General features: G+C 51.0%; 1 protein-coding gene across 1 annotated transcript in view; it reads right to left on the bottom strand.

Annotated features, from left to right (window-relative positions):
- The window catches only part of plxnb3 (plexin B3), a 42722-nt gene that overhangs the window by 10564 nt on the left and 12676 nt on the right, over positions 1–19482 (bottom strand). The window contains 12 exon segments of the mRNA XM_047039262.1: positions 44–213; positions 365–455; positions 573–689; positions 840–968; positions 1091–1199; positions 1305–1413; positions 2201–2360; positions 2478–2610; positions 2904–3004; positions 3436–3564; positions 5205–5384; positions 7628–8799. Coding sequence (XP_046895218.1) covers positions 44–213; positions 365–455; positions 573–689; positions 840–968; positions 1091–1199; positions 1305–1413; positions 2201–2360; positions 2478–2610; positions 2904–3004; positions 3436–3564; positions 5205–5384; positions 7628–8782 — 2583 coding nt within the window. The 5' untranslated portion in view covers positions 8783–8799.

The raw sequence follows: 19482 nt of genomic DNA, 5'->3' as shown, positions 1-19482 counted from the left end.
CAGAGCTGCGTTGAGCGGGCACACGTGGTGTTGTGGGCGTTACCTGCGTGATCTGTGGTGGGGGGCAGGTCAGAGTGGGGGCGGAGCTGCAGGAGAGGTTGTACACACAGCTGGGGGCCTCCGCCCCCACACACCACACACAGCCGTACTCCTGTGGAACCGCCCTGCACTGGCTGCAGTCGGACTGGCCCGCGGAGCAGTCGTACAGCTTCACTGGAAACACACACACACAATGTGTTGTCATGTAGCAGGAACTGACCATATGTAGTGTAATGTAGCTGTACTGGATACAAGCACACACACACACGCACAGCAGTGTGTGGTAGAAGGCTTTGAGAGGAGCAGGCCAGGGGCTTGGGCTTACGTCTCAGGCTGGGGGTGGAGTCCACACGCAGGGAGCCCCTCCTCAGGAAGATGGGGGCAGAGTACTCCAGCTGTTTTACTTGGTACTGGAACTGGGCAAGGACACACACACACACACAGACGTTAGGGTCAGCTTCAGAATTAGAGTTAGCCATTATGTGTTGACTGTGTGTGTGTTTGTGTGTTTGTGCGTTTGTGCAGCAGGTTACCTGGTGAGGGGAGCAGGTGAAGATGTATGTGTTTGGATCTTGGCTCTTCTCCAGAGTGGCCGACAGGTTGAACTCCAACCCTTCTACGACCACCACACACACGTAGTCCTGTTCATCCTACACACGGCAATTTTGAGTGGCTTAGGCAAAGCTAAATATACAAGCATTTTAGCTTTTGAACTGACTATGGGATTCATTCAAAGTAAAAATTTAAGGAGAATGTTGTCATCCATGTTCCCTAGACCCCTCCAGAACCTAAAGCCCCACCTGGAACAGTCCCAGGTTCCTCCCCAGCAGGCCCAACGGGGTGGGGAAGCCCATGGGCACCAGGGGAGACCCCCGGAGGGACCACACACACGGACACGCCTCCGGACCCCGTCGCACAGACAGCACCTCCTAGTGGCAGACGAGGGAATCACGTAAAAATGACGCACTTTATCATTCACGTCTTTGGATGTGCAACATGTCTTTTCATGAGGTGTAAATGAAACCATTGAAATGCCTGAAGAGAGCCTCACCATAGCATTGTGTATGATGTGCTGTGTGGGGCAGGTATGGTTGTGTGTGCACAGCTGGTCCAGAGAGCACCAGTTACAGGGCCAGCGACTGGCCACACACGCCATGCACCTGCAACACAGGGACCCGTCTCACTCACCCAGACAACACACAGGCTCAAAGCTGGCTTTTCATCCTCCGTGTGAGCGCACGTGTGTGTGTGTGTGTGTGGCTTACGGGGAGGTGGTGTTGAGCCGTCCCACAGCCTTGCAGTCGTAGAAGGTCATGTCGGTGTGAGAGACGGTCACCTGACCGAACATCAGCGACACTCGTAAGGTCACGTGATCTACAATGGGGAAGAGAACATAAAGACACAGCGAGCCACCCAGGGCTGGTTCCTCACAGGGAGACAGACCACATCTTAGAGAAGCGTTTAGCTGCGTGTCTGTGGAGAGGACACCTGCTCTCTGCTGCAGAGGGCTTCTGCTTTGAAAGTCAACCCACAAGAACTCAGAGAGGCATCGCCGACAGCCTGTATGACATGAGACTTCAACCAAGGCAGTGCTTTAATGCTTAAACGAACCATATCATCAGAATGCTTAACACTTGTTTTAAGAATTACATTCGGCACGTGTGTCAAGCTCATCAGAACTATTGTTCATTGTATTTTGGGGCAGGGACAGCTGATCCCCTTGTTTTGGATCTCCAAACGCCGCTCTCTATTTCCGAGGCACAGAGCCAGATTGCATGTGAGCGTGTCTGCACCCACGCCACACCAATTCATCACAGCGCGTCTCCCCTAACAGGCAGCTGGGCCGGTCAGGAAGCCTGCAGTATAAATAGGTGCTCTGGTAACCAGACCTGGGCCGCATATACCATCCATCTGACAGCTCACGGTAGTATTTAAGGTGTGATCTGATTTACCATACGGCTGACACTTCTTGGGACTGTTCTAAAGGTGGCTTTGTACTGAGAGAATGAAATCAAGTGCTCCCAAAGCATGTGTAAACGAACCCGATCTGGTGGTATTATGATCCGGGTGGGTTACGTTTTATTGGCTTCTTTGTACTTGGAATTGGAAGCTGTGATGGAAATAACACAGTGTGAAACCTGATCTAGGAGCTAGGCCTTACCTCTGCCCTGTGGACTGGGGGGGAGGAGCGTGGGTGCGGGTGACTGGCAGTTGATCTGGTTGCCGCTGACAACGGCAGGCTGGGCCGGGAGGCTTCCAAAGGAGCAGGAGAGAGACTCCTCCTTGGAAAGCACCGGAAGCTGGGCCACCGTCAGAGACACCTGGGAGAGATGGAGGGAGGAGTGAGAGCCTGACAGACTTCTCCTCAGGTATGCTGGCTCCACTCAGACCTGGCACAGAGGAACATTCCTTCCAGAAGACCAGGAAGTGACACACACCTGCGTTTGTTCATCTCTGTTCTGGTTGGCTGGCTTCAGGCTCTGCACAGATACACAGCGATTGGCTGGCTCGTAGCTCCACACCCAGTGATTGGGCAGGGCGTGGCGCTGGCACTCCATTTTACGAGAGCATCTGTGGATGGACGGGTCACACAACACAGCGATTTCATGCCACTGAAGACACAGACATCAAATATGTAGTGTGCACATTGAACACAACATGAAACTGAGACATGGATTCATCTCAATCTGTGTTTGATCTTTCCACTCATGAAGGAGTATCTATGCCACAGGATTCTTTTTGTGAGAGGCTAAATATGGCAATACCTGTTAGTGGTAAAAACTAGCTCTGGGTTTGAGGGCTAGATGATATAGAAGGGGATTAGACACACACACACACACACACACACACACACACTAGCCTACCTGCCCTCCAGCACACACCAGCCACAGTAAGGGTCCCGGTCTGACAGGCAGGCCTGGCAGTCTGAATGCTGCTCACACATAGACACTGGCACCTTGGTCACCTGCAGGAAAACACAAGACACACACACGGTAAGTCTACCCTCCTTCCATCATTCCAGTAACTCTCCAGATCTCTTCATAAGATAGCAGACGGCAGGAAGGATTATGACTGGCCTCTCCGACTCCCAGACAAGGCCTATGTGGGGGGGGGGGGATTTGACTATCAAACGATCTGTGTTTATAGTTGACAGGTTTGACATGATGACAGGACCCTGGGATGTCTGGCCCACAGGCTCCAGCAGGCTTACTGGGGCCTTTATGTCTCAGTATATCTCTGGGGGGAATCTAGAAACACAGCTGAACTGAGGTCGGGTTCCAGTTCAGGAATGCTGAGGCCTGATGCTGTTGCTTGGTACTTGTAAAAAAACAAAAAAAAGGTTTGTGAATGAACGAACAAATGAGTGCGTTGAGAGTGGAGGGTGCTGGTACCTACCTTGCTGTGGGTGAGAACAAACACATGCTCTCCAGTCTTGTCCAATAGAAGGTCAGCGTTGACAGGACTGTCCCGGTCCACTGTTACTGTGCTGTACAGCTGGCCCGATCCGTCTGGCCTCACCAACACCTGAAGCACACAGACACACAACTCAAACCTGGGAGAACTCAGCCTCCATATCAATGTGTGTGTGTGTAAAAAGTTCTGATTGTAACCTGGAGACCTGGGGATGTAAACAAGAGCTCTGTGATTGGCTGACTCGTGTTCCTCTTTCATAGCATACCAAACAAGCTCCAGCACCAGCCCCCCGATGCGCTATCTTTCACAACCTTCCCACAGTGCACTTGGGGAAACGATAACCAATCAGCAGTGGGAGGGTAACTCCCTTGCTTCCTCTCCAGGCCTCGGGGCACAGGCTTGCTGCCATGCGATCCACTCCCCTGCAGACCTGATTAACCCCAACCAACCTGTGTGTGTGTGTGTGTGTGTGGAGGGGGCGGGGGTGGGGGGGTGGCAGCCAGCCAGCCAAGCACAGCTTGTGTGCAACACACCCCACAAAAGCCAAAGGCAATTTGGAGTCATCATCCTCATAACAACAACACAATTTACATATTAACAACAAGAATCCAATGCACGGGGTACAGTCACATCTCTAGCCTGCAGAGCCAGGGCAGCCGTCTACCTTTAATGCTGTTAGAAACATGAAGCAGCCCTAAACAGCAGACGTGCGAGTGTGTGATCGGGTTTATCTAGGTTTTCATTTCCATAATTCTTGTTCAACAAGCACGCCTCTAGCTCAGCTTAGCTGTTTTCCGACGCTTGCAGTCAGTAGAGATTAGTGGTGTTTTCTCACGCTGTAAGGGTGTTGAGAACAGTGGCTAGCTACTGGGCTCTGGGGGGAAGGACACTCTGCCTGCTGAGACTGGGGGAATGCTGACTGGCTGGGGTTTGCTGTTAGCCACTAAGATAGACAGCACTCTCTTATCGTTCTATTTTATCTAGGCGGGCGATAACAGAGGGCGGAGGGGGAGAGAGAGAAAAAGAGAGACCGAGAGAGAGAGAGAGAGAGAGAGAGAGAGAGAGAGAGAGAGAGAGAGAGAGAGAGAGAGAGAGAGAGAGAGAGAGAGAGAGAGAGAGAGAGAGAGAGAGAGAGAGGAGGGAGGGAGGGAGGGAGGGAGGGAGGCTGTGGCAGAGAACAGAGAGATAGGAGAGATGGAGAAGTCTCTCCCAGGCTCAGAAGAGAGCAGCAGGTCTCAGGTCTCAGCCCCATGCTCTTACATGTCACAGGCAGCATTCCACACATGCTTCCCCTGCTAGCATGAGACCAAGCGCCACACTGTTGAGAAAGCGTTCAGATCTATCTCGAGGACGTCATCTTAGCTGGGGGCCTTTAGTTACAAAACTCGGCCTAATCCTGACCAGCTGAAACCGGCTTTAAAAATAGACCTCATCCTGAACTAATTATCTTTCTCTATATCTCACTTTCTCCCTCAAACACTTAAGTACTAAGATATTGAATTACGTCATGGTACATTCTCCACTGAAAGAGCTTCCAGAATAGGCTTAGACTGTATGGGGGACAGACAGACAGACAGGCAGGCAGCAACATGGTGTCTAAAATTCAGACGTTTGCATTCCCTTTGCTTGTGGCTTACCTCCAGTGTATGCTTAGTGTGATCATTATAGATATAAAGACAACAGCCAAGATAGTCATTAAAAAAGGGTTTGATCCTTGGTGTTTGCATCCAAGATGGCGCCCATCTGTCTACCTTGTGTAGCTCTCCCTTCTTGTCCCCGAGTAAGGCGATAGTGTGCCCCGCCTCGGTTGCCGTGGTGACAGCGGTGAGCTGGGTGGTCCTGACGATGGTGGGCGTGGCCTTGAGGGGTACGGTGCTGGCGATGGGGTTGGGGGTGTGTTCTCCTCCACATGGATACTCATCCAGGGAGTCCTGAAAGGATGAGGGACGTGAGAGGTAGGCGCGCGCGCACACACACACACACACAGTCCTCAATACCCACCCTTACTCCCCAGTAAGCCAGCCATCCTTGGAAGAAGTTTTCACCAGGTGCTGTTATCACAGCCATTTAAGAGTAAAAACTACAGAAGATAAATAGTCTTTTTTTTTTATCTTCTTCGAAGAACTGCTATATTGATGGTGAATAGTTTCCCCTTCCCCTGCCGTACCCCATGCCAGGCAGTTTACCCTAGCAGCTGGTTCTAAGCGTCCAGGAGAGGACAGGCCAGGCCACCAGAAATACTCTGACAGCCAACATGACCATAAACTGACGTCATAAACTGACACAACCAATCTAGACCCCCACAGCCCAGTTCTCTGGCCCCCAGAAACCACAGATGTAATGACACATGTCAGCCAGCAGGTGGAGAATAGACCAGAATATCTAGCAGCTGTGGCTGCCATGGAGACAGCTGTGGTCTGAAGCGCCACAGATCTGAAGATAGGTTTTATGGCGATGATGACATGGCACAGAATATCTCCTCATCTGTTGTCATACACTGTTGTCATACACGAGTCAGAGCTGCTGGCGTTACAGCTCAAAGGTCATACGATGGATACAATATTTAAAAGTATTTAAGGTGCGTTTCATTGACCTCATATTCCAATTTAGTAACTATAGAAATGCTGCATTATCATTGTAATGGATTACTTAATAGAGACCCGATGAAAAGGTTTGTTGCATGCCACATGATAACAGTTTTTTTTAAACTTTCAACAGCAGTTTTAAGGGACTTCCCAGTCTGCCTCACTGACATCCGGTCTCGCGGCAGACTGCCTAGGTCAGTCTCAGAATGAGTTTTGAGGTGTGCAGTATCTACGGCGCAACCCTACCATCTCTACCACTTCCTGCTTACAGAGTGGAAACACAGCACACATTCTAGACTAGAGCGCACACACACAGACACACACACACACACACAGTAGGTATACACTGACACAAGTACATACAGAGACATAGACTTACATCAAAAACACAGAGTCACAAACATAGACACGAGTTAGGCTGAATGTTCAGTGGCTGTCTGGTCTTATTCTAGACACCACCTGTTAGGAGCAGAGGGAGGACAGTCACACACACACACCCACACACACACACACACACCCCCACACACACACAGCCTGTGAAGGTGCGTGTAAGCTGTTATTGACACTATAGCCGGATTACAGTAATAAATGGTTCCCCAACAGTTCAACGGCAGGACAAACACTGCTGTAGTTAGGCCAGGGTTAGGCAACACTGTGCACCCCCGTTCTGTGGGTGACCAACTAAGTGTTGTTCTGTTGTTGCAGGCAGATAAGTAGAAAGTGCGTGCTGTGTCAGACCTGTGTCTCTTCCAGGGAAGGTTGCGTACACATTAGTCACGTAAGGAATGTTAGTTTCACTTGGCCCGGGGTTTCAGGGCTTCAGATAAAGTGTTAATTTGTGTGCCTGTAACTCCTTCCTGCCAGCCCTTGTCAAGCAGAGAGAGGGCTATGTAGCCAGGGTGGGTGTTGATTGAGGTGTAGTCTCAGGGGTCACAGGTCAAATGCCTATTGTCATCCACCAAGGGTCATAAATACATAACACTGCAAGACATTAGCAACAAGGGTCAAAGCACAATCCACATTCCCCTTGTGCTTTTGGTGTTCCTACAGTCAGCAGCCTGTTGTGTCACATCGGCATAGTCAGACCCATGACTAAACTGATCACTAAAAATACACTCATCTAGAAACATGAAATAGCCAAACCTTCTTATTAACATGAAACCTTTTGAAAGGAAGATAAGAAACAAGAGAGGAGGGGAGAAAAGTGGGGAGTGGATATTACAGAACAGGACTGGGAGTCCGGTACATAACAGGACATTTCAGGAGAGTACAGGACAGTTAAGCACAGGACAGTTAAGTACAGGACATTACAGGACAGGACTGGAGAGGACAAGAGAGAACAGGGCAGGAAGTGGGTCAGAGGAGCTGTGTCAGATGACAGATTACAGAGGATTCATCTCTCTACTCCTGGACCTTCACTATGACCCACTGACATGAACAACAACCCCCACTGTGTATAGCTGGACATCCAGCAGACTGATAAGGGCCATTACACGATCACAGCACATCAACATGTTGGTTTACACCGATTCCGGACACGCGAACCAAACGCGCCCCTCTGGACACGGAGCTGTGATGTGGCGTGTTACCTTGGGCAGCTGCAGACACTTGGAGGACACGGCGTACTCGATGTAGGCCTCGTCCTGGCCGCTGGGGCCCCGCCCCCCCTCGGTGTAGCACAGCTCCTGGGCGGTCCTCAGCGCCGCGTCCAGCTCCTCCATCCCGTAAACGCACAGCGCCGAGCGACCCGTCGGGGTGGGCGTGGATGCGTGGCCGGTAGCCATGGCGACGAACAGGGTGGGCTTGCCCTGGTGGGAGCCCAGCCACGCCCCCTGCGCCAGGTTGTGTGCGTCGCAGAGCAGAGGGACCTCCACGTAGGAGTAGAAGCTGCGGTCGGCGACGCACAGCCGCGACACGTACGTCCGGTACTCCTTCTTGTGCCACATGTCCCGCCTCGAGAACAGGAAGTAGACGTAGTCGCGGTGATAGAGGGCGGAGACAAAGTGGTTGTTGTACTCGGAGTAGCTCCCGACGACGAGCTTTCCCAGCTCCTCCTCTTGGGAAAAGGCCCGCCGCGGCGGATTGGCCGAGGGAGTGAGGCGGCGCGTGGTGATTGGCGGGATGTCGCCGGGGCCTTTGCTGGTGTAGCCCCGTCCCACCAGCATGAGGCGCAAACCCTTCTGCTGGATCGCCACGGCGACGGTGGACACGCGCGGGTCGTTAGCGGCGACGTACTGCGTGTCCACGGGGTTGCTGGTCTGATAGAGGATCTCCGACACGTTAGCCAGACTCCTCTTATCGCAGATGCCCTGGAACACCGAGCCGCAGACGATGAGGCTGCCCCCGGACTCCTCCGGAAGCCCCGGCTCCATCAGCAGGATCTTGTTGGTGTTGTCTGTGACCCGGGCAGAGGGGCACTCCTGGGAGATGATGGGGGGCAGACACTCAGGGCTGTCTAGCCTGGGCCCCGTCTGGCTCTGGGAGAGCACCTGGAGCTCTGGAGAAAGGTGGTAGAGAGAGTTGACTCCCCCCACATACAGCTGCCCTGAGCTGGGGTCCTGGACCAGGTGGCTGAGGGGGGCTCCATTCAGGGAGAGGGAGGGAAGGGCTAGGCCTGGAGCTGGGGCTGGGTCCGGGACAGAAGGGAGGCTGGCTGGGTCTGAATGGGTCAAGCAGGGCAGCAGAAGTACCAGGGGCCACCACCGGATGGCGGAGGGGAGCAGTGGGGAGGCAGCAGCTGGCATGGCACCCCCCTTACCTGCTGGAGAGAGAGGGGAAAGAGAGAGAGAGACAGAGAGAGAGAGACAGAGAGAGAGAGAGAGAGACAGAGACAGAGAGATAAAGGTGGGAGGAGAGGGGCAGGGAGCAGAGGTGAGTGAGGCGAGGAGAGGCGAGAAGGAGGAAAAATAAAAAGGAGACCCAGGACAAAAAAAGTGAGTTAAAAAGGAATTCAAACCCACCGCATCACAGTAGTGGAGAATATCCACTAGAGCACATCACATCACACAACAGAACATTACAAAGACTTCAGGGCTTCAAACACAAGCTTTTGTTCTTCAAAGAGCCCCCAGCTCCCCACGTAGCCCTAAGATACACCTCAGCACACACACAAGTTCTGGGGGTTGCTCCATGGCATTTCCAGTCCCATGTTAGACAACCCTATCAGATTCTCTCTAACATGTTGCTTTTGCATGTCCTACATTGACTAAAGTACAAGGAGTTTAGCCCCGGACTAGCCCTAACCCTGGATACGAATGTACCTCACTGGGACAGCACTGGTTCTAGTCCAGCCAACCTTGAATCTCCTTCAGCCAGCAATACCAACAGGGTGAACGAACCTACGATGTGTTTTCGGACAGACCCAGACAGACTGCATGTTTTTTGAACAGTCATTGTCACAAGAACCACTTCTCGTTTTCACGATAACATTACAGGAGCATGACTTCATAGAGCTCCTTTTGTTGACGCGGTCTCGGGAGGGCAGCGTCTCCACCACATCTCTCTGCTCCTTCCTTCCCCCTCTCTCTCAGCCTTCTGAATATACCTCACACCCCAAGCCCACATCTGCATACTGCAAGCTAGTTTGTTGAATATCTTTTCATGTTAAAAAGCTACTGAACTGACAAGATGTGATGTTTAGAGAGAGAGGGTGTGGGGGGGGGGGGGAGTGAAAGAGAGAGATGGAGAGTCATACAGAGGGTATAGTCAAACTGAGCAACAGATCGGGGGGCGGGGGGGGGCGGTGAAGGGAGAGGCGGAGGGCAAGAAAGAACGAAAAAGAGAGCGAAAGAGGGAGAGATTCATCTTTAATGTATGTTGCCGTAGCAGCGAGACATCTAGGGGCTGTGTTGCCTGGATGGGGATATGAAAGAGCAGCACAGAGGAGCGATAGCCAGCCTAGATGATCAGTATGCAGAACATCTCATCTCCTCTCCACAGACCAGCTCCACCTTCAAAAGACCCTCCCCGTCAGCCTCAACTAGTTAGAGAGGACAGTTTGCTGCGCTTGTTGAGATTAAAGTCAAAATTCAATTATGTGGCCGGCCAAGGAGCAGTTTACATGCTGCCTGTGTGATAGAGGGAGAACTACAGTAGCCTATCAGCACCAGGGCCTGGTATCAGGGGGACAGGAGATGTGTGCAGGGCTGTGGTCTGCAGCGTGTAATCACGTATGCTTTCTGATGCACCACAGAGATGAGCCTCAATGTGGGAGAGGGGGTTCTGAGGCGCACACCCGCAACCCTGCAGTCACGGCAACTGGAGCATTATGGGATGTGAAGGGCAGGGCCGAGTTACTGGCTGGTGAATGACACCAGCAGGGGGTTGAAGGATCAGTCAGCACGGTGCAGCTGTGCTGGGGCTCTCAGGTTAACACTGTGATGAGGTGCTGGGTGTTGGAAGGGGAGATTGCCGGGTTCCAAACAGACCTTTCGATTTTCTGTAATGCTTGCTGTGGATGGGGTTTGTTTATCTGGGAACAGCCCACTGGCTCCATTGTGTTACAGAAGATCAAGCATGCACAGGGAGATGAAGGAAAGTATTTCACAAAGTACTCTGAGGTACGGCTGGAAACGCGGCCCCAACATTCTCCCCCTTGTCTCCCTCTCTGCTCCTCTCTCTGTGGGAAAACGTCCAAATGGAAAAGCTCCACAGAAGGTGGTCTGTCATTCTGCTTGGGAACCCAGCGACAAGGCGGGCTGGATAGCAGTGTGATGTTGGACAGGAGACCAGGGCAGAGTAGGGAGTACGGGTGTCTAAACAGCCTTTCTCTTCTGCTGCCTTGGGGGGCCAAGACCTTCTCTCTAATGGTAATAAGAGTCCTGCAGAGAGAGAGGGGTGAAATAAAGTGAAGGAAGGAGGAGGAGGAGGAGGGAAAAAGGAAAAAAGATGGAAGTAAAACAGAGGGGATGAGGAAGGTGGGGTGGAGGGAGGGAGAACATGAGAAGAGAAGAACGTGAGAGATGGGGAAAAGGAGAAGAGCAGAAAAGCTCTAGTGAGTGACAGAGCAGCTGTGCGTCCTTGGTGTGAAGAGGACAGAGAGAGAGAGAGAGAGAGAGAGAGAGAGAGAGAGAGAGAGAGAGAGAGGAGAGAGAGACAGACAGAGACAGAGACAGAGAGAGACACAGAGAGACACAGAGACACACAGAGACACACAGAGAGACACAGAGAGAGACACAGAGACACAGAGATTGAGAGAGACAGAGAGAGAGAGAGAGAGAGAGAGAGAGAGAGAGAGAGAGAGAGGGAGCAAGAGACAGTCATCCAGAGCTAACAGAGCACAACGGGACCCCAAACACAGACTGGATTATACAGAAGCAGCAAATCCTCTCAACTGTCTCTTTCTGTCGCACGCTCCCTCTCCCTGTCTCTTATCACTTCTTCATTCCTCTCTCCATCCTTCTTTCTGTCGCTCTCCCTTTCCTGTTCCTGTCCGTCTCCCCCCTTCCACCCTCGCTGCCTCTATTCCTGCTCCCCTTCTTCACCATCTCCTTCTTTCTTTCTTACCCCTCCTTTCAAGTCAAGTGTCAACCCCGACATACTCTCTTGCTCTTCTTCTAACCCCATCCCCCCATCGCCATGGTAGCAGTGCTCTCCCTCTCTATCCTGTTAGAATTCCACACATTACAACCACAAACAACCTCGGCCACAATTATAGTAAGACTGTTCACACCCTTAGCCCTGAATACACACACACAGTCAAATTCTAGGCATTAAATAAACCAAGTCCCAGACAGAGTCATGGATGAAATTGTTTGAGAGAAAGAAAAACACACACACACACACACAGACAGACAGACACAGGTACACACACTCATAGCGACAAACAAGAAGCTGAAGGCCACCACACAAAGGAAGCAGCACTCATGTTGAAGCAGATTAATAAGTCCTTTGAAGGTGTTAAATACACACATGCGCCTTGGGAGCACAAACCTACAAATGCAGACAGGAAGACAGACAGAAACACACACACACACACACACACACACAAAGACACACGTAGAGGCGTATGCGACGCTCAGACACACACACGCTCAGACAGAGAACCACACCCAGAGAGTGGTAACTGGATTCAGGAAGCCCTGATCGTCCAACCCTGCTGTTTTATGACAGACTGCTTTCCTCTGGTCTGTCTGGGGCTGGGCTGTGGAGCTGGGTCTGGGGCTGGGTTATGGAGCTGTGTCTGGGGCTGGGCTGTGGAGCTGTGCCTGGGGCTGGGTTATGGAGCTGTGTCTGGGGCTGGGCTGTGGAGCTGTGTCTGGGGCTGGGCTGTGGAGCTGTGTCTGGGGCTGGGTTATGGAGCTGTGTCTGGGGCTGGGCTGTGGAGCTGTGTCTGGGGCTGGGCTGTGGAGCTGTGTCTGGGTTATGGAGCTGTGTCTGGGGCTGGGCTGTGGAGCTGTGTCTGGGGCTGGGCTATGGAGCTGTGTCTGGGGCTGGGCTGTGGAGCTGTGTCTGGGGCTGGGCTGTGGAGCTGTGTCTGACTGGGAATTCCCTTCACTTTGACCATGTTACCATGAGAATGGGAAACAAAAAGGTGAGCCTAACATGGGATCAGGATGTGTATCAAGATCACCCAAATGGCCACGTTAGTCATGTCCCTGCTAACAGTCCTCCGTGGACACACAGATGTGTCTACATGTCCTGTGTACGTGCTGTGGTGGGCAGCAGCAGCACTGACAGACAGACCACCTGGTGCTGGAGCCCCTGGCTGGGGCTGGAGGAGGGAGGGAGGGACTGGGGAGAGAGGGACTGGGGAGGGAGGGACTAGGGAGGGAGGGACTGGGGAGGGGTGAGGAAGACACGCAAGAGCTGAGGCTGATAGGGGAGGGAGGTTAAGGTGGGATGGAGAGGGGCTACAGCTAGAGCTGGAGTTTGAGCTGGGGCTGGGGCTAGGGGAGAGAGGGGCTGGGGCTAGGGGAGAGAGGGGCTGGGGCTAGGGGAGAAAGGGGCTGGGGTAGAGAGGGGCTGGGGCTAGGGGAGAGAGGGGCTGTGGTAGAGAGGGGCTGGGGCTGGGGTAGAGAGGGGCTGGGGGAGAAAGGGGCTAGGGTAGAGAGGGGCTCAGACGAGGCCTGGGCCTGAGGTGCTGGATCCCTGCTGCTATGAGTATTATTCCACATTTCTGGTCAGTGATAGAATGTTACGCTTGTTAAGAATGCTCACGGAAGATTCCACAGACTCTCTGTGGCCCTTTTGTCTTGGGATTAAGGTAGAGAGAGAGAGAGAAAGAGAGAGAGGGAGAAAGAATAAAATAGAGAATGAAAAACAGAGAGGAAAAAAAAACTGAAAGGGAATATAGAAAGAGGGAAAGCGCAAGAAATGGTAAAGCACGACCACAATGACACACGGGGGGGGTGCCCCCAGAGCATCACAAAGGTGGCACGGGGGTGGGGATGGGGGGGGGGGGGGGGGGGGTGCATAAGGGTGGATGCTGCTGCCACCATGGCACGTGCTGACGGGGGCATAGAGCTGACGACGACGGCATGAACACTCACTGAACCACCGCCACCGCCGCTTTACCACAGAACCAGCCTGATGTGGTCTTCCTGTTAGCGCTCCAAAACAAGTAGCACCAGCGCCCGCATGAGGAGACAGGAGACACAAAGACAGTAGCTGCTTCTCTACCCTGCTGGCCCGTCTGCAGCTGGAGCTGGAGGGACACATTCCTACTGGCAGTCCACCAAGGTTATTACAGCTAGCTGGCTGGCTATACAGTGCTATCTGACCAGTGGGCTGCTGGCTAGCTAACTGTCTGTTTCACTGGCTTGCTTGCATGCTGTGCCACGGGAAGCTTCTGACGGGCTGCTTTTGGCTGGCGGGCTGCTTCAGGTTTGCTGGCTGTTATGAACAACACCGGCTGGATTTGCTATTGTCTTTGATGCAGCCTGGGAGTGTCATACCACTGTTGTTCATGGGCCTGGGAATGATCGGGGGTACGGCAGCGTGTGTGTGCGTGCGCGAGTGAGCGTGGGTATCAGTGTGTGTTCAAACTAGCGTGCGTGCGCCAGCATGTGAGAGAGCGAGAGTGTGAAACAGTGTGCGTGTGCCTGAGGTACACTGAGTTTTAATCACCACCTCAATGTGTTCAACGAAAAGATTGGGAAAGGGGTGGGGGGTTCATTTACATGCTCAACACTTGGAGGTGTGTATGCGTGGTGGTGTGTGTGTGTGTGTGTGTGTGTGTGTGTGTGTGTGTGCAGGTGGAAGAGCTGAGAAATGAGGACAAAACGGGAGGGAGGGGAAAAGGGATGCATGAGAAAATTAAGGGAGAAAAAAAAAGAGAAAAGAAAGCAGAAAATGCGAGGGGCGTGAGGAATCTTTGAACAACAGGCAGGAGAGAACGAGTGAGAGACACAAAACGAAGCGATTAGCAATGTAGCCTCCTGAATATTTCAACAACAGCTCAGGAGTACTGTGGCTCAGTGCTGTTAAAGTCAGACTCTGTTGACAAAGAAACAAACGCCTTCCCTCTCAGGCAGTGCTCTCTGCTTCTTTATTCCTTTCTTTGTTTTTGTCTCATTTCTATATTTCCCCCCTCTTTCTTCCCCTATCCCCATCCTCCCCCTCCTCCTCCTCCTCCTCCATCTCTCTCTCTCTCTCTCTCTTTCTCCGTCTGATCCTAACTGCACCCCCCACCCCCCTATTGAGCTCATGCATATTTCCAGTGCATTTCACAGATAGGCGATGTTTGATATCATCAGGGCGTGTGACAAGCATGTCTGTGTGGCTGGGAGAGGTGGGTTAACACCACACTGCACGCTGTCACTCCTGCAGGATTAGTGTGTGTGCAGGTCTGTGTGTGTGTGTGACTGAGTGTCCGTGTGTCAGAGAAGAAACTCATTTCAGCGTGATCAAGCCCTCTCTCCAGAGTCTGTTGTAGACCCTGTGTCTAATCATCAAGACTCCAAATATACAAAACGGCATCTCTCCCCCTCTCCCTCTCTCTAATGAGCTATGATGAGCACACTGGGACACACAAACAAACACACGCACGCACTGGCAGCCTGGCACATGGGCACAGACACACACACAAAGAATCTCTTGTTCCTTTTTCTCATTTTGGATGATTTGAGGGGAAATACAGTAACAGTAGCTCCCAGTGTGTGCTCCCAGTGTGTGCTCCCAGTAGCAGGGCTACAGTTGGCTAATGTCCAGATCATCATCAGTGAATACTAATGATTAGACTCATTAATAGTAAAGCGGTGAACCTCATGTTTCTGTCTCTTTCATATTGAGAGAGTTGGAGTTGTTCCCAGTGATGTGGAGGCATTACCAGTGATATCTAGAATGGTCCTCACCTCCCCCCCCCCCCCCCCCGCACACATTCACACTGGCAGCCGTGTTCACACTTATCCCACGCACATCCAGTGAGCACACGCGCGCACACTCGCTCAAGTACTTACACACACACACACACATATGCTTGAGTACTTGCACACACATGTCCACACACACACACAAACATGCACACGCATACATTACATGCCAGTATGCTAATCACTGTCCACGCAGTAGCTGCTGCAGGTGTTTCAGCTGTGCTTTGTAATGAGACACACATCAGTGTTTTCTAATGACATGCCCTGGCAGGACTGGACCCGGAGGACTGGGGTCCACAGGGCCCCTGTGGAGGTATGATGGTTACCTGTCCAAATGTTGACTGGATAGTAAGTGTTGAGGAAGTTCAGTCTTACTCACTCTGGCAACAAGGCACTGCCCAACAGCCTGTCTTGCTCCCTACGCACCCCTTTCCATGTCTCCCCGCCAGTCTGTCTCCCTGCCCGCCTGCATCCCTCCCTCCCTCTCTCTCTCCCTGCCCACCTATCCCCCTGTCTCCCTGCCCTCCTGCCAGTCTGTCTCCCTGCCCGCCTGCATCCCTCCCTCCCTCTCCCTGCCTGCCAGCTAGTTGGTAATGAGCTTGAGAGCGCCGAGTTGAAAAGCTCCCCAAAGTGTTTATGAGACGACGTGCGTTTTTACAAGATTAACTCCTCTTTGAAGGGTGCGAGAGAATGTGGAGGGAACAAGAGGGGTGTGAATTCAAACTACTCTAATCTAAAAGAATGAAAAACTGAAGAAGAAGAAAAAAAAAACATGTTTGTGTTGGTTTACGAGCGTGGAGAACAATAAGTAGCGTGTCAGCGGCGCGAGCGGCAAACGACACCTCTGTATGCAGAGTACACGGTGAGGAGCTTGGTCGCTCGCTCCCACCCCTGGGGAAGGAGGGAGGGAGGGAGAGAAGTAGAAGGTGCACAGAGACAATGGAGAGGGAGGGAGAGACGGCGAAAGGGAGAGAAGAGGAAAAAGAGAAGGTTCTGTTCTACCTTCAGGAATGTGCAACATGGGAGAAGAGGGGGAGACAGTCAGAAAGAGGGAGAAAGAGGGAGAAAGAGGGAGAAAGAGGGAGAAAGAGGGAGATGGATACAAAGAGAGAAGAGAAAGCTGGTTGGAGGGAGGGGGAAAGAGGGAGTGAGAGTGTGTATCTGAAAAAGGATGACAGGACTGTCTCTAAAGTGTCTGATCCAGACTGGGGAGGGGTAGGAACAAAGTGGTGCCTTTACAATACTCTGACTGCTTCTGCAGTTATCTAATAATTAACATACTGTAGGCCCAGTGGGGGAATTATTTCTCGGCTATCCTTTTTAACAGGTGCATAATTATGCTCTCCAGTACGTGTGTGTACTGCATTAATATTATATGTAGGCTGACACTGCTGAACAGTTTCACAATGTCATGCTCATATTTTCAGGGATTTACTGTGTAGTTTCAACGCAAAACTCTGAACTGACATGACACAAAACCAAGACAGACATGAACAAAAAGATGGCTGTCTAAAATCAAGAAAGACATTATAGAAAAAGATGCATGTCTGAAATCAAGACATACATGTTAGAACTTTTACAATAGCCTACATAGAAAACTCAAAAGTACTTCAGCCCATGTCAGATTTAAAGATTAATTCAGTATTCCAGCTAAACGTGTGGCACAGTTTTACAGATGACTTCTACCGATTAAAACAACACATTTCCCTGGTCACCTAGTCCATCTGTTATAGCCTGAAGCTAGATTACTGGGCCACATTGTCAAAGCAAACCTATCCCCTGAGAGCTCTCTAAAAAAGAGGTGTTTTAAAATACAGACGTGGGGAAAGAAATACGACAGTTGGTCACAAAGTATGCAAACTGTCACTATATCCTTTCCACCAAACAATGTGAGGATGGAGAAAGTGCTGCCTATATTTATGACATTCCACTGCCTGCATGATTCTCGCAAGTAATATTCGGATTCAAGTGATCCTCAGAACTTCACTTTTAGACAATAGTGTCAACTAAGACGCAGAAAGCGGTTTCATGCAACCGAACCATGTGGACATAATAGTCTCTTGCCATGAAGGTGTAATCACTTTATCGTGTTCATGATTGGCAACACAATAGAATTGACCGCAACTAATAGATTATTTTAGCACGACTTGTGTCACTCAAAAATGAAAATATTCAATTAAACGATATTATGCACACGCCATTCGGAAAACGATTTAATACTTTAATGCTCATCAAGCCAATATTAGAAAACACAGTTTCTAAGTTTAAATTAGAATGACACTTACTTCATTCAGAAACAAAACGGTTCATTCCAGAGAGAACAAAAAAAAAATGTCCAGAGTTTAGATTTAAAAGAAAAACGATGACAAAATCTGATGAAGAAAAAAAGAGCACCAACAATTCTATCCAACACACTCTCTAAATCCCATTATGTTGATGCTACATTGTTCGCGAGCAGGCAGCTGAGATTTGGGGGAGCGGGGAGAGCGCAGCGTCTTGTGGGAATAGGCGGGGTTTGCTTCTGTGTGCTCCCGTTAACTTTCCAATGAAGTGTCTTGACGAGGCGGGGTCACGTTACTTAATATTTAATTATTCCTTTTTCTGGCGAGAAGTTAGAGTGGTTGAAGAGACCCATTTAATATTCTCTCTCCGCCCTGTTTGGACTGTTTTACGTGAGTTCTCCCATCAACGCCTCCCCGGCCACCGCCACACCCCTCCCGCTGCAGCTGGAGAGAACAGATGGGAATTGGCAATCGCCTGCCGGTGTTAAATCACGGGTTGACATAGATACTGTTGAGGTCCCTAACAATACAGATTAATAAAGGAAACTGTTACTGTGGCCTATCTTAAAGACCCTGAGAAACCCCGCAACATTTGAGTGTCCTGGAGTAGTCATAATAAATGAGATGATTGTTTACATGAAGTACTATTTAAGGAAAATATTTAGAATCTATTTGGTCAACTCAATAATTTATAAACATGAGCAGCATGGCTGACTTGTACGGACTAACTTGATGAATAGGTGAAACCAAGCGTGGGAGTGATTCCTTTGAAAGCTGCAATGTTGTCTTATCAACCATCTCCAGACTGGAGAGTTAAAGGGTGTTGGCCCTATCTGCCGTTTGTCTGATACCACATCTAATAAAGCTTGTTGTGGTCAGTGGTTCACAACATGACACAGAATGATGACAGTCCATTGTGTGTGGGCGTGTGTTTGCATGTGTGTGTTATAGACGCTCCAGGGGTGGGTTGAGGGCTGAATGAGTGAGTGTGTGTGTGTGTGTGAGAGAGAGAGTGAAAGAGAGAGAGAGAGAGTGTAAGTGTGTGCACGCATTTGGGCACCAGTGAGATCAGCTGGGACTGTTTGTCCAGCAGTGAACAGGCCTCATCAAGGCCCTCATACAATATTAATCCATCACACAGAGGGGGGGGGGGGGGGGGGGGGGTGGCCTGGGGGAGTGCAGAGGGACACACAGGAAAACATCCCGGGGTCTGACAGAGGGAGAAAGAGGGGGATGAATGATGGGAGGGGAGGAGAAAGGATGGCAAAGAGAAGAAAGAGAAAGGGGATGAGATGGGTGAGAGAAAGAGTTTGATATAAAGAGTGAGAGAAAGAGAGAGAGAGAGAGAGAGAGAGAGAGAGAGAGAGAGAGAGAGAGAGAGAGAGAAAGTATGTGAGCTAGAGTAAAAGATAGAGGCAGGGCGACAGAGACACACAGAGAGGGGGTGTTGGTGTTGGAGAGGGAGATATGACAGAGGAAAGAGGAGAGGGTAATTAATGCGAGGGGGAGGGGTCTGTGTGTGTGCGAGAGAGAGAGAGAGAGAGAGAGAGAGAGAGAGAGAGAGAGAGAGAGAGAGAGAGAGAGTGTGCACGTACAAGGCCAAGGGTTAAGGGTGACCCACAGTAATTGGGAGGAAATGTGCATGATGGTGGGAGGAAACCATGGATGGCAGGTGGAGAAAAATGAGAGCATCACTGATGAGAGGGGAGGGAGGGAGGGGGAACATGAGCGAGAGAGATAGAAAGAGGGAAAGAAAGGAGAAGGAGAGGGACACAGAATAGAGAGAAACAAACAGTGAATAATATCATAGAATAAGGGGGCAGAAGAGCACAATGAGAAGGAGATAGAGAG

The sequence above is a fragment of the Hypomesus transpacificus genome, chromosome 18 (assembly GCF_021917145.1).
Source record: "Hypomesus transpacificus isolate Combined female chromosome 18, fHypTra1, whole genome shotgun sequence".
NCBI lineage: Eukaryota > Metazoa > Chordata > Actinopteri > Osmeriformes > Osmeridae > Hypomesus > Hypomesus transpacificus.
The sequence above is the reverse complement of the archived record's forward strand: the minus strand, read 5'-3'. Positions and strand labels throughout refer to the sequence as shown.